General features: G+C 41.5%; 1 protein-coding gene across 2 annotated transcripts in view; it reads right to left on the bottom strand.

Moving 5' to 3' along the window:
• Positions 1-15,756, bottom strand: part of nbeab (neurobeachin b) — a 215,038-nt gene that overhangs the window by 43,115 nt on the left and 156,167 nt on the right. For both annotated transcript variants that reach the window (XM_085430573.1, XM_085430574.1), the window contains exons 40-42: positions 1,967-2,084; positions 1,773-1,875; positions 955-1,070 (exon numbers count right to left, since the gene is read on the bottom strand). In XM_085430573.1, coding sequence (XP_085286699.1) covers positions 955-1,070; positions 1,773-1,875; positions 1,967-2,084 — 337 coding nt within the window. The remainder of the gene's footprint in view (positions 1-954; positions 1,071-1,772; positions 1,876-1,966; positions 2,085-15,756) is intronic.

Below are 15,756 nucleotides of genomic sequence, written 5' to 3'. Positions count from 1 at the left end.
GGGGAATCTAGAGAACATAATTATCCAGGTTAATGCCATGCACTCAAAAGGAAACAGCAGGCTGAGTGTGGAGGATGAGTTGGGCATTGTTGTGGTTAGACCTACTTGCGCTGAGGCCTGAGCTGGGGTGGCAGGATGTTAATAACAGTGGAATAGTGTTTAATTAGAAGACCATTTCCCGTTCGCACCTCTTCCCAGCATTTCACCCCCCGCCTGTCTACCGCTCCACACTATTCTGACATCCCTGGCAGCCCAGGTCATTACCAGGGATTTTTAATGAATTTTGGGCATGTTTTTCTGTCTGCCTTACATCTAATTAGCTGACAATAATGTATCGAAGTCGAGCACAAGCTAAATATAAATATGCATGAATATGCAGCGAGAGAGAGGATGACACCTTTCTGAGCAGAATAGCGTAGAGTCGCTCTTGCCTTCCCTGTTAGTTGCAGTTCAGATCAGAGAGTCGACAACAGAACCTTTCAGCTCCGCAGACACACGTGTGCACACTCTCACAAAGCCAGGCACTAATTATCTGGAAAAATCTGCTGCGCCTGCTCTTTGCTTCAAACAGCATACTCCCATGAGCAGTGAAGTTTACAATGTTGAGCACCTCTTAAGACTACCATGGATTCTTAAACAAATACGACATAACTGAGGCTACTGATAGTAGCTTCCAGCACCACTGACACATAAAGTTTATTGATCGTGATAGCAAACCTTAAAGCCATAAGACTCTAATGGGGAAAGTTTCACATATATAATAGATTAAAACTCTGCGATTTCACCGGTTGGAAATTTTGTCCGGATAAGGAAGAAAACAAGTCAGAATCTGTCTGTTTAACTGATGGCTGAGAAAAAGAGAATATATTATTACCGTACCTTCTGCTACTTTCAATTTAAGCAAAGAAATCTCAAAGTTGCACAACATTAGAAATTCAATACATACAACATTACCTGATATAGTGTTGAGAAACATGAGGTACTCAAAGTTGGAGATTTCTCTCCTCTGCCAGCGCTGGGTCATGTTGGAGGATTTGAAAAGCTGACGAGGAGTGGCCAGGGAGATCCGTCTGGAAAAAGCATTTAAACAATAACTCAATATCCACAGGATTAGTGCTAGCTATGGATATTTTATAACTTGATTTTATTTAAAAATTTGAACTTAAAATAAAAAAAAACCAACAACGGAAAACCTGTATATGGAACTGAATTCAAAGGATTGGCTGCAAACCGTGACATTATGACATTAAAAGCCAGTCTCAGGTCTTAACACTACTACTCAGTTTTAGAATTAACATACTGAGATGAAGGATGCATAACAAAATGGTATTCATAGCTGTATATCTTTTATTCTAGCACATTAAGTGAATGCCAGTTGGTAATTAAAAAACCTTAAATCACACAATTATTCAAGCTGAACTACAATGCAGGATGCCTTTCTTGACATGCACAAAATATCCTACAAGTTGCCAGTTTTGCGGCAGTAAATAAAAAGGCCTATTAGCACCATTGGAGTCTAAAGGGAATCTTTTTTCCTGTGGTCATTGGCCTGGCTGCAATCCTCTTGTATAGAGTCTTCTGTCAGAGAATTAGGTCAGCTCAGTCAGGGTCAGTGCACATCCACTTCAATGACTGGAGCAATGGGACTTCAAATGACTCTACTGCAGGCCAGTACTGCACAGACTCTTCACCACACAGCACAGATGAGGTAACAAGGCCATAAAATAATTCTAAACATTTAACAGCATTTTGATTGCTTTATTTCAACTTACCTGGCTTGTGGAAGTCCATAGCTGGTACCCACACCCACCCGAGGGAGACTGTAAACGACTTTCTTTACTGTGGCCTGGTCAGGAAAGTTGAACATGACCGATGCTGCAAAGAGTAAAAGATAACACTTATTATATTAAAAAAATGGGAAATAAGCACTTCAATTTTAAATTCTCTAAATTGTTACTGCATTTACTTCTGTTGGCCATAAAGACCTCCAGCGCTGTGTTCTGCAGGAGATAACGTCTAGTGAAGACTGCGCGAATTTCACTGAACATCCACTTCCCATGCAAGCCCTCAGTGTATGGTAAGACCTACAAGGTGAACAAGAGAAGAGAAAAAATGTCCTGTGGTTATTGTAGCTGTATAAATCAAAATATAATGTCAGATGAAGAGTGAAATAGACTACTGATGTCTTTATTTAGCAACCAAAGGATCGGAATGCAGTACGTTGCAGATATGATGAAAGGTGTCAAAGCTGTGAGGAGACTGTAACAGAGCACTGACAGGAAAACAAACCTGAGTAAAACATTACTGTACACACTGTTTTGTTTTGGGGGGTATTTTTAGTGGAAACCTATTTTCATGGGCACCACAAATACAATTATTGAGACAGGAAACCTTTGCCTGCTACTTGCAAACTAATCCCTCTACCCATTAGGCTGCTAAGAAGAATGCTTAACTAGGCTTGCAGGCAGGTATAACAGGGTCAAAGCACCCTGATGTAATTGGGACTTGGAGCTTCACCAAACCAAGGCAAAGGAGAGGCCTCAATATCACACCAGTATCAGTTCTTTCATTCCTTTTTTCAACTTGTAGCTAAGAATTAGAGAGACTGTATAACACATTACAAGGCACAATTGGTACAAAACATGCAGCTGTGTACAGACTGTTGAATGTTTTACAGTTTTTGAGTTAGTTTAAAAGAGTCATTGGTGGAAAGGCAAGCGGTCAAAGAAATAGCCCCCTGGGTCAGTGGGATATACATAATCAATAAAAATCATCATGGCAGGAAAAAGAGAGAGAGAGCAGACAAAGAATCATTAGTGTATGCAGCACCACCGGGGGCTGCAGGTCCACACACAGAAAGACAAGACAGTTGTTCTGACAGGTGAGAATGGTCCCCTCACACACATTTCTCCCTCCTTCCATCTCACTTCCCCCTGACTGAACAATTTTGTCTAACAGTATGAGCCAGGGAGCAACCTCATCAACTCCCCAGGTTATAATCACACATAGGTTCAGTTCAGAGAGTGCGTGTGTGGGAGAGAATAAAGATTTAACAGGGCAGTAAGGGGGTGAGGCCCTACAGTGTATGTGTGTGTGTGTGTGTGTGTGTGTCTGTGCGTGTGTGCGGACACGTGTGTGTGGTCATGGTGGTGGGGGTAGAGATGGAGAGAATCAGAGTGAGCTGGGTTAGGTCTGATGCTAATGCTCATTTAAAATAGTGACAGGCTGGAAGAGTGCAGCACAAGCCGAGCTCCCTTAATTTCTCCCTGGAATAGCTCATGCCCGACCTCCGTGCCACATCCAAAATCTCTTGAGCTCAATTAAAATTGGATTAGGTGGAGATGCTGGATGTGCAGCCCAGCATCTCTGGTGTTCTCCTACCAGTAATGCCCCTGCTTGACACCTCTGCAACCCCCAACTCAAACAGTTGTCATAGAGACAGCACGGCCCTGAGGAGGCAGCGTGCTGACTGGAGGGGGATAGAAAAGAAGGGAGGTGCGATGGAAGGACTACTAGGAGCTGGAGGCCAGCAGCAGTTCACTGGGAAGCAGGTTATCTTTTATGCCCCCTCCCACTCTGTAGCCAGATGTTGTGGAAGCAGTCTTCTGAGTGCAATGCTGAAAGGCAAGTGATACAGATAAGCATCATGGGGAGACTACAACAGCTTACTCCATCAAAAGACTAGTGAGGTGTTATGTGAATACAAATTAAGTTATTCATATGTCTAGAGCCTCTGAATGGTTTGTCAGTTTTAGTACAGTCTTTATTCGTGAAACTAATTTCTTGTTTTAATTTACCAGTAGCTTGTGAATTCTCCATCTTTATATCATGCATTATAAAATAATACTGTAACTATAACAGCCATGGAAGCAATAAAACATAATGCAGGTTCGTAAGTATTGAAACATAAACAGCTGTAATATTCGGTCTCAAAATTGGTTTTCAATGAAATATTTTAGCGCGGGCTGTTTTTGGTTAACCAGCTAACGCAAACATTTTGCTGCCATGACAAAATACAGGGCAAAGGGCCAGCTGTCAACAAAAGAGAGGCTAAAGAGGAGAAAAAAAGAGCCGATTTCAAACGGCCCAGATCAAAAAATTTGTCATAACAACAAAGCTTTGGTCTAAACCAACACGCAGGGGCCCCTGTAGACTTGGGGATTTGACAAAGCCCAGCCCTCATTTTTGGAGGCCCAGCTGTAAAAAATGCCATTTAATGAACCTGTCTGCTGAAGCTGTCCCCTGCCTGTCAGAGGTGTCAGCCAGTGACAAGCGCTGGGGACGGCCGCCTCCAGTCACAGACAGGCCTGCCAGCTGGAGACTTCGGCCCCAATCTAATCACGCCACCAGGAAGGGACCGGCGCTCTGCTCTTGGTCTGTCACGCTCAGGGCTGGGGGAGCGGTGAGAGGGTGGGTGAAGGGGTCTGGTGTGGCCGACAAGCACAGCCTTTTGTTTCCACACAGGTCCCTCCATGCAGGCTCATTAGGAGGCACAGGCGCATGCGCTACTTTACCAGCTGCAGCATATATCCCTATCCTGTATAATAGCCATAATGCAATTTAACAACTCTCTGCTTGTTTTACGTTATTCCTTCTCTCTGGTTTCCCTGATGTGACAGAGGGCAGGCCGCGTTCTGCACGCAGAACATCATAGGAGAAAAAAAGAAAATATTTTGACAGATGAGATGAGGAGAGGCACAGGTGACACCAGTGTTTAGGCTGAAACTCATATATAATAATGTGCAGATGCTCACACGGAGCACATCATGTTTATAAGCGACAAGAAGCCACTCCATGTATGGAAATAGATTCTAATCATATTTGACTTCCGAATAGCTTTACCCCCACATTGACTGAGACACAATGACAGATGTTATTAATAAATCTAACGAAGCATTTTCTTTAAAACCTGATGCAATTTTCTCCCATACGGAACAATCTACACCCCCCTCCACTCCATTTACACCAAAATAGGAAAATATTATAATTCAGTGAGACCTCCAAGCCAGCATGACTGATATATTTATATGAGACTGTGGAGCATACTGACAACCTGGTATCACAGCACCTCTGCTGCATTCTTCTCAGATTTGTCTAATAGGCTTCCACTATAAAGCCTCACAACTGCATGGTCCCAGGCGGCCATAGAGAACAGTGAAGTGGAAGAATAAGGGGAGGATACGAGAGGCAGTTTCATTTTGAGTGATATGACTACTCCCCGAGGAGCAAGTGGGATGGATTTCACACATGGCAATTTGGAGGATCAGCACACACTGCATATACTGTATTCAATGGCTGACCCCAGGCAATATGGGCCAAATCTGTGAAGAGGTTGAGGAGCCAGAGAAGGCACAGAGAAAGCATGAAGCCTAGTAACAGGGAGAGCAGAGAACAACTCTGAGTTAAGTGGGAGATCATTGCCAGCCTAAGACAACATGGAAGACTGGGCAAAAAAAGAAATAAATCAATAAAAATGAAATAATGTTTATAAAAAATTACCCAACTCGTCCACTAATCTATATCTAAATTAAAAAGGAAAAAGAAAAGTGAAAAAGAAAAGCAAGCCTTGCATAGACTGTGTTATAGCTAGCATGTACATATGTTTCCCATACTTGCTTAGATGGCAAAATATCACCCCCTGAGATTTCCCTCCAACCCAAAACAACAAAAATGACTCGAAAAATGCAAAAGCCACAAAACACATTATCACAGACAGTTGCTTTGTGATCAGCAGAAAGTAGTTTCTATGAATACACAAAATAGTTTGAAATGTAAAATATTTCCTGAATAAAACCATATGCACAAAAAATAGCCCCAACTTTGACAGTTTTTTTTAAGTTTGCAAAGCCAAAGCCAAACTCCACGTTTTTATTTTAACTTTAATCCCTTTTACATCCTGCAAAGATTCATAATATATGCCTGAGCATCAAAGCATGTTTTTATCTGATCTGTCCTTAATGTGACAACTGTTATGAAGTGTAGAAATACAAAAAATGTAAAAGATTCCCCCAGATTATTAAAAAAGAAAAAGAGCGAAAGAGAGAAAAAAAATCCACGTATTGCCTCTCCGAGAGACCCGTATCTCAACTTCAATAAAGTAGCAGGCTTCTAATGCAGGTATTGGGAGAAAACAAGATACAGATTTGCATAATCAGTGTCACTATACATTTGGGTGGTAGCTGGAGTGTGGCAAGATGACACAGCTCTGGTGCTCTGGCAAGACCAGTGGGATAAAGGAGATGAATATGCATTAAATATGCTGGCAGTTCACTGCCCAAAATGTCCAGCCAAGTTTGTCAATAACATTCATGTCAGAGATAGTATTTCACGCAGATTAGCAGACCCTGCAGTGCTGTCTTCAACGCTGCCATGGTAGGACAGGTGGGAGGAGCCCCTGGTGCAATATGCAATCGTGTCTTAAAGAGTAAAAGCTCAGCCTATGTGGAAACATAAAGCCCCAAGAAATCCAATGGGTAAAGAAAAAAAAAAGAGTAACTTAGGCTTGTGGTTCTCTGCAGCAGTGATAGAAAGTCTGGCATCAAGCCACCAGAAGGTTTGGCGGTTATAAGAAACAAATCATTCTAAAGTGTATGAGCCCTCTTTAAATTACATATACGTTTAAATATAGTGTTGTTTCTTTTTAGATTTTAGATCTAGTTGGATGCCTTGTGATTGAAGCCTGATGGTGACGCCATGTTTACACTTTTGCTACTTTTATTCAAGACTACAAAGTGGGAATACAATATTTAAAAAATAAATAAATAAAATGAATGCAATAAAAATCAAAATCACAGTTTTGTGGATCATATTCTTATTGTCTAATTTCATTTTATATCAGGGTTCAGTTTGTTAGGAGACTATCAAAAGTTTGGAACATGTGTAGGAGGGAGCAAGTTTGAAAACAAAATGCTTGCACTCTTTGGAAATCAAAGGACAGACCTCGCATTTCTTTCAAAAAGCAGATCAGGCTGTAATTTAGCATTCAAGCTAACATGAGTTATCTTTGTACAAGTGTTACTATAATGAAAAAAATGTGCTTAAGAATTTTCTATGAAATATGTTTACTGCCTACATGATTGTAATTTATGAGCAAAACATTTAATTTCCTGGGTTTGTTTGTGAGCAAGCAAACGATAGAATACAACATTTAAAGCTTCGTATGGAAAATGATCACGGTCAAATGGTGAGCCACCCATAGCCACATCCACAAACATACTTAGTCAGCACATCATCCAGATAAAAAGCTTTGGGGATGGTTTCACTAAGGAGCTTGAGAGAAGGGATGCAGTCATTTGGTGTTGGGTCTTTTCAGCAAGCTTTTCCTAATGGGACGTTTTCAGGGACTTGTCAGCCTTAAGATGACTGAAATCTTCCTGGCCTGGGTACCAGCTTCATCTGGCTGCCACTGAGACTGCCAAGCTGATCGCTTTAAATTCTACTTTTCTTTTCCTCTTATTTTCCTTTCTTTCTTTCTTTTTTTTTTTGGTTATGTGTGGGAGGAATAGAGGCTCAGAGCAAGACAGAGAAAAAGAAAAGAATAAGATGAGGATGGAGAGGCAGAGACAGAGGAGAAGAGGGACAGAAAGAGCAAGTGGTTAGACGAGAGGGCCTGATGAGCAATGAGCGCCTCACTCGTCCTCAATTAATCTTGTCTTTCTACCTTTGCTTTGGCGCTTCCCTTGGCACCAAGGTAATAATGACACCCTCATCCATTATCCTTTTATCCCCCTTATTCACAGGGAATTGCTTAATAATATGTTACAGATTCGTCCTCCTTCATATAATTCTTTCTGTCATTCGCAGTATATCATCTGGAAAACACACAGCCCCCTTTCTGCTGGACGCTGTTTGAGGATTATCGCGGGTGACACCTTCGGGATGCAGCCAGAATCTGGAGCATCATTTTTTCAGCCATAAAGTGGAATTACCCTGACTTATCTGTCATTGCCAAAAGCACAACAAGCCATTCAGGGCCAAAGCAAAGGTGGTACAGGTTCTTATCGGCTTCTCTGAACGAGAGGGCTTGTAAATTTATGCTAATGAGGGCCTTTGTCATCCAGGCTCACCCCTTGGGGCTGAACGGGACTTGCAAGGGATGATAATCTGGCTGTTGAGTGCACTAGATAATTTGTACTTTATCCTCATGTAATTATATAGTTTAAATCTTTTTACCAATGCTAATCCTTCAACACGAGGAAGTGTCTTAGCCGTGTCCATGGTTCTTAGCAGCACTAGTTAGCGTGCATCTGACTCCCTCATAAAATCACGTAGGAGGAGTGCAGCGCTGATATAATTACTCTGACTTTCTGTAGCCTGTGCTGTGAATCCTCCTATCATTTTGATCCACCTTAGCAGCCAGGCAGTAAGCCAAGCTAGCAGCCTGGGGGTGTGGGAGACAACACAGGGAAAGGTGAAAACATTGTAGCCTGACTGAAGAGCTCTTTCCATTTTTTGTCAAGAGTAGAAAAAAATGACAGGGTGAAGAGGAAAATGAGGTAAAATTAGTAAAAGTAAGTGCAGTAGGGCAGCTTCGCAGAGCTTTTGAGGTCCCTCTGCTGTCCAGTGGGACTCCACGCCATCTCTCGTGCCTGCCAAAGCCGACAGCCCCTGACAAGCTGCTTGGCGTGCTGTAATTTGACTAATTACACTGGATTAGACCATATTAATGCAAGCTGTTTTCTCCAGGGTCACTGACCCACCCAGTGTGTCCCTTGCTGGCTTTCCTCAATTCTGCGTAAACAAAAGAATCTCAAGAAAATAAAGCAGATTTTTTAAATAAGCTTTGAACATGTATCAATTTAACTGATGTTATTTTTATAATGGGAGAGACTGCTACAAAGCATCCACAGCATAGAAACTGTGAGATGCAGACTGCACTTTCCTGGGGCACATCATCACAAGGTTCTTTGATAACAAACCAAATCTTTCTCCTCCTGCTTTGACTCTTTGCATGGAAAAAAAAGAATCTCAGAGAGGTACCATAGTTCATGAGATTTTTACAGAAACAGAAGGGGTTGGGAGTTACTAAGAATGGCATCAAAAAGCAGACAACAAGGAAAATGTAACTTTGAATTTTGTGATTTTGACTTTTAATTTTCGAAAAATATCAGGACGAAATGTGAGTAATGAAGCACTGTGAGGTTTAGCTATGTGTTCAAATGTTTTCCTAGGGAAATTGCATTTTGAAATCTAAAAGGAAATAAAAGACACATTATTTCATCTGGAAATAATACTCAGAGAACCAAAAAGCATACTTAATTGTACAAAGACTGATGGGAAACCAACTCATTTGCATTTGTAAAAATCCACAAAGAAAGAGGGGAAATGAGCCATACGATATGTGTGTTTTAATACAAATGCTCTCCCAATTGTACCAAATCAATTTGAATTCCACACAATAGAGAGGCAGCTTCACTGTTTGTATGTGTTCCTCTGCCTTGAACACGGTGTAATAATAGTCTTAAACCATGTGTTATAAAGACAGAATACCAAAGAGGCTTACAGCCTTAGTTTCATGAAACATTTAGGTAAAAGTTCCAAAGGCTGAGGATGATGAAAGAAGGTAAGCTTGAAAATGGGCTTCTGGGATCCACAGCCCTTATTGTACAGAAGTCACATCAAATTAATGCTGAGGGCCATTTGCAGCCTTTCTTCTGCTGAGCTTTTCAGAACGGATTAAGCTATGAAAACTCAGAAATTACTAAAGCACCTATTAGGCATTAAGCTTACCCTTTCTTCTCTTTCCCTTTGAAAGTCATTGAATGTGCTTCACTTCACTTGTAACACAATTCACAAGTTGTTTGCATACTTGAAAGAATGGCAGTTTGATGAAATTTGTCCTCTGAAATGTATATTTTAGACTTGCGTCTTACTATTTCTTAGCAGGAGAAAATGTTTACTTCTATACACATTTTACACCATTTACCCTTGTTTTACCCAGTTATTTGTTACTTTACAAAACTGCATATTATACAAATTCATCCTGCAGTTTCACATAGCGGTGTAAGCATTTTGCTGATAGTTTCAGTGTTTTCGCACTGGAGAAGAGCTGCTACTGCTGGCTTTCTCTCGGGCTTTCTGCACCCTGCTTTGCTCTCTGAATGCTTCTTCAAAGAAGCGCGGGGAGTGCATGAATTGTAATTATGGCTCCTAAAAGGATTCAAGAGCAACCGAACGATGGCACTTGAGAAACAGGTCGTGTGGAGTTAAACGGCTGTCAGACACTCAAAGCACAGCAGCATGTGAACAAACCCACAAAGGCTGGACAAGTCCACTTTTAGGGCCCTCCTGCCCACTTTTTCTCTTGGGAGGGAGGGGGGGGGGGAGATTAAAGATCAACTAAGTCCCAACTAAAGATCCATATAGCTTTTCCTCATCTTCACTCAAATTCAAGTTTTCAAGAAGGTTCCCGTTTTCCAAGTATGAAACTCAACCTGAAAACAGTAAGAACTAGTTCAAGAGCTGTTTAGATTTGACTCAAAGATTTTTAATCAGGGAAAATATTAACTTATAAACAGGCTATTATACAGAAAAAATAAATCTTCTTACATTTCAAGGTAAATGAAACAGCAGGAGTGCAGCATATGAGAAGGAGAAGCAGACGTGTGAGAGATCAGGTAATTGGTACCACCTGAGAAACCACTGTAACCACAGTGTCAGATTATCCGACAATCTAGGCTTCACAATTATGGAAAGTATCATCTGCGCTCCCCAAACAGCTTCAATGACTCACCAGGGCACAGGACCCCTCGCTTCACATTAAAGAGACCAGCCTTCAGTCAGGACCTTCAGGAACTTCAGCCCCAGCCTACTCCCTGAAAGCACCCTTAAAGAAACCAACCTGCAGCGTGAAGTCCCTATGCATGACCCTTATTAAATTGGATTGAGAGCCACTAAGAAAAAAAAATTCAACATTGTTCATTCAGCTGAGATTTTCTTTAACATTCCTTCCAGTAGTTTGCTCCTTCAACAATAACATTCAAACTCGTGTCACTGAAAACCTTTTTTTCCTTTTCAAAACACAAGCAGATTTTTTTTAAATAGGAGTATAGGCAAAACCTTATTCACCTTTTTTTTTCCACGATGTTCAGAGCACTATTTGATTTTCACAGGGTGCAAGTGACAGGCTGAAACAAAGCTCAGGGATGCCCATTGTAAAGCCTTTCATTGTTGTAATGGTTTTAAAATGGCTACAAGCAGGGCCCTATTCACTAGTGACCAGGCTACTTCACTCTCATGTTTATATCCAGGACAAACTGTGGACTAAGTGGGAACTCTGGAGTCCAGCTGACAAGTTTACTCATACCTGGAGTGCTGGACTATCAGTGCCTACAGAGGTTCCCTCCACATTTACACTAATTATAGAGAATAAATAGTTCCATAACAACAACATCAATCAAGTTCATTATGAAAAACAGCATAATGACAATAATTACAATAATATCTCATTAAGAAAAAGAATAAGAGACAGGGGAGAATTAATAGCAGACAGGTGTACAACACACTGCAATTATGGAACCTGAAATTAGTTCATTGCCTCGAGGCAAACACAAGAGAAAGGGAAGGTTGTGTGCGCGTGTGTGTTGGTTGGTGGGGGGCTGGTTTTAGGGCTGGGAGTAGGACTGATAGAGGGAGGCTCACTGACAAAAAAAGGAATTGCAAATAAGCAAACAAAAATGTCTTAAATGTGTAAATTAGAGAGAAAAATAAGAGGGAAAAGCAGCTTTTCCCTGCAGACTGGTTCCTTAGATGAGAAAGGAGCAGCGAAACGTGATCAAGGGGAGCCGTGGAGCGGTGCGGCAGGCGTCAAGATGAGCACTCAGCCAGCGAGTGGCAGCTTCTCCTTTTCCAGTCAATCATTCATTACAGAGCCAAGTGCTGTGGAGGAGTGCCTCCTCTTTTTGACCTATCATATTACTGCCTCTGTAAACTCCTAATCCCCCCCTTCGTTAGATGGTGTCAACAGCCGACATGCTCACTCCCTGCCACTGCACTCCCTGCTCAGACACCTCCCAAGCCCTGCCAAGACCACAGAATTGACACTCTAATAAAATCGTTTGAAATTTAACGAGGTAGAACAGCATAACTTTATCCGTCTTTCTGGTACTCTTACCCACCTTTTCGACTCGTTTTTTTTTTTGTAAATCGTTTGAAAGACGCACAGAAAAACCATTGACTAATTAGTTAACTTTGACATTTTGTTTCACTATAAATTTTAGATACATTTAACTGTAAACAACCTTAAAAAAGTCCTGACTTTAGGTCTTCAATCTTTTATTGGCTGGACTGAGAGGCCAGTCATTTTTTTTCTTTTTTGCCTTGAGGCTGTTTCTAAGCAGGTGAAAGCCTGAAGGCAGGAACCTGCACATCAGCACTTCTTCGTCCATCATGACTCTTTCATGGCGACCCCATCTCCCGAGCTTCTCTAATAGAGCCCAGTGAGATGACTACAATAATGAGTCCAACAGATAAAAGCCCAGCAGGACAAAGCAACATTCAGATACATCTTCACATACACACCGGCACAAATCTGGGAGTATCTCTGCAAATTTTGTTATAAAAGTAAACAAAAGAATCAGGCACATGGTGCAAAGCAGGAAACCAGATGAAATATCTGTGTTTTGGCTGAACTCCAAAACTAATTTTTCTAGCAATTAATAAAGCCATGCAGATCACAAACAACAGAAAACAATCAAGTTCATTACAGGAGCGTCCAAACATATCGCAGCTGTCCTTCACACACTGACCCTTTTAAAGAAAAATATTAAAAACATACACACAGTCCAACAGATCCAAGTGCATATGGGTTTAGGTAGGGTCCCAATTTAAGCTGACAGATACCAGATAGCAGATACTCAAGGAAATGACAGCACAGATTTAGGATGGTTCTGAGTTTAGCTGAATGTGACAGTGCCGCAACAAAACTATTAAACATGAGTGAAGGCGAGTAATGCTAATATTCTTTATTTCTTAATAACATGTAGCACATAAGCCTTTGTAGTCAGTCAGGATCTTAAAATATTGCACCTTATTGGGGGTATATATGCAAATTGGTGAGATAAACTTTGTCACACCTACCACGTAACATGGTTTAAGGGATGTTAATTACCGTATAAAATAAGCAATTGGCATCCGGCCCCATATGTCCCACTTTTTGGGTGAGGAAGATGGAAATGAGGTGGGGTAGATTCGATTGTGACATACTCGCCGTCTGTGCTCCACAATGTGTGCCTTTGCCAGTAACAGGCTAATATTCAGCAGAGCTCACCACCACCAGAACTAATGAAAGTAGACAAAATGTCTCTGCTGCCATCTTTGTCTAGCATCCGCTCAGGGTGAGCCTCCCTCTTTCCCTCCTCTCCTTTTCACCTCCCCTCTTTCCCCTTGCTCTTGAAGGGAGGGTGACAGCAGCATAAAATGGTGGCGAGCAAATGTGCCTTCCATGTGGCAGCAGCGGTGGGGGTGACAGGCCAGGCTGAGGCCAGTGCTATCAGCAGTGCATGGCTGTTGCTTTGAACAAGCTGGATGGTCGCCATGGAGGATCAGGGTAGAGCTCATGAAACGCCAGCAGTTGCAAACAAAAGCATCTCAATATCAAATCAAGAAAAAGACCAGCCACCCTTGAGAGAAAACTGCTAGGTCTTTGATGAATGGAAACTTTGCTGTTTACTGACACTTGTTAATAAGTGACCGCACATCACACCATTATTCTGGTTTGTTTTACGGCCTTTAAACAAAACTGATTCAAAAAACTGCATTTACTGACATTGTATTTATTATTCAGATTTTTTCACTGTGTTGTAATTTTAATTTAATATATAAAATATTTATATATGACTTACAGAACATCTAGGCATACTTAAAACTACTGAACAAAGCAAACTCACTTCATCCAGCAATTAGTGCTTGAGTCTTTCAGGGGGTTGTTATTTAACCCAGAGCTCTGAGGATGATGAAGCAAGGGCATAAATCACAGAGTGAAACAAGGCAGACTCCTCGATTCATTAATGGAAATGATCTGTCAATATGCTGGAGTCAATTCACACGTGTCAGCTGGGCTCAGCACACAATGGCCCAGCCAACTTATGAACTCCCTGCACCACTCCAACGAGTCCATAAAACAACTGGCAACGCCGCTGGGGAGCACCCCGAGACACCACCCTCTTGCACAGACCACCAGATGACACAGATGGGGCGAAACCAAACAAAGACGAGAGTCCCTTTGTACAAAGACGGACCCCTTTCAAAAGCCATTCATGCAACAAATTGGGGAAATCTGGCCATGCAGCACTTTGGGCTTGCTCTTTTATTAGCATGAGCCTTACGTCACAGTAAGTGAAATCAGATTTATGGCTCTCTGCTACAAAAAGTGGTTAAAATTAAGCGCAATTTTAAGAAAGAAAGAAATAAAGCTAAGTTAACAACAGTTTGTTATCCAGGAACAGCTTGTTCTGCTCTAACTGAACCACGGTGTAACGAGCCAAGTCACTTTTTAAAAAATTACATTTTGCTGCATTGCACAACAACAACCAAAGCATCAGCTAAAGAACCGCTAATGAGGAAAGCTACACAAAGGCAATGCTGAGCCTTGCTTTCATGTCTTCTCCTCTGGCGCTGATGGATTATTTGGCTAAATATAGAGCTAAAACATGACATAATTTTTATTGTCAAATCATCTTGACAAGCTTGTAAGCAAATGTAACTTCAGACTTCACGTTCACTGCATCAGATAGAGGTGCAGATATCACTGATTCTTCGCACGGGGAATAATGCCTATTAATAACAGCCATGCACAAGGTACTGTAGGGGTAACTTTAAACAGCTTCAAGCTTTAGCACTTTCAAAGAAGGCCCATCAGTTATGCAGGTTTATTTCCATGTAGGTCATTAAGTATGAGCACACAAGCTTTCTCTTGTTAGTCCCTCTGCATTTTTCTTTTCTTGTTCTTTCTCAGCTGCACACTGGTGCTTCTGCAGCAATCTGCATAGAAAGACATTTGTCATCATTAGCCCTGCTCTGACAGTTGGCACCCGGTACCTCAGATCTCTAAGACTGGCAATTATGAACCCTTCATCCCTTATTTAGGCAACATCACCTAATTTCATCACAGGCCTCACCAACAGCATTTGATTACCAACACCCCCAAACCTGCAATATGCCCTCGATTCTTGCATTTCCTTTGTTTTGTGCTTTGGTGTACTCCTACTCCCAGATCACATGACACGTGGGAGAGAGTCGAGTTCATTCAATCTGAGATTTGAAATTACTTATCATACACAAGGGCCGTACAGAGGCCCGCATATGAGCATCATGGGGTCAGTGGGCAGATGATTACAGCACCCACTTTTAGACGGTAGACATCTTGCAGACATTAAGATTAATCACAGCGTTGTTGCTGAATGGCTGCCTTTAAGCACAAACAAGGTGGAAATCAACAATAAAGCAAAAACAAAGCAGCTAAACAGAAATGAAAATAAGTGCATGCTAACATACAAACTGTTCAAGTCTTTATGACCTAAACAAATCCAGTTTCTAGAAATCAACAATAGGAACTCATGTAGAATAAAGTAATAAAAACCAGGTGCCCTAGTTTCCAACACACGAAATGTTTAACAACAAAATACCAACTGCAAACTGCATGCTGATAAAGTGCAGCAGCACTGTCACTGCATCTGGCCAAATGCATAAAATGTGTATGAAAAGGTGTGCCGAGCATTACGTAAGATTGTATGTTCGTTTTAGTAACACAAACCAGGC

The sequence above is a fragment of the Copadichromis virginalis genome, linkage group LG14 (assembly GCF_057382275.1).
Source record: "Copadichromis virginalis isolate Kocher_CV1m ecotype Utaka linkage group LG14, C_Virginalis_male_GT1.1, whole genome shotgun sequence".
Lineage (NCBI taxonomy): Eukaryota > Metazoa > Chordata > Actinopteri > Cichliformes > Cichlidae > Copadichromis > Copadichromis virginalis.
This window is presented reverse-complemented; position numbering and strand designations above follow the sequence as displayed.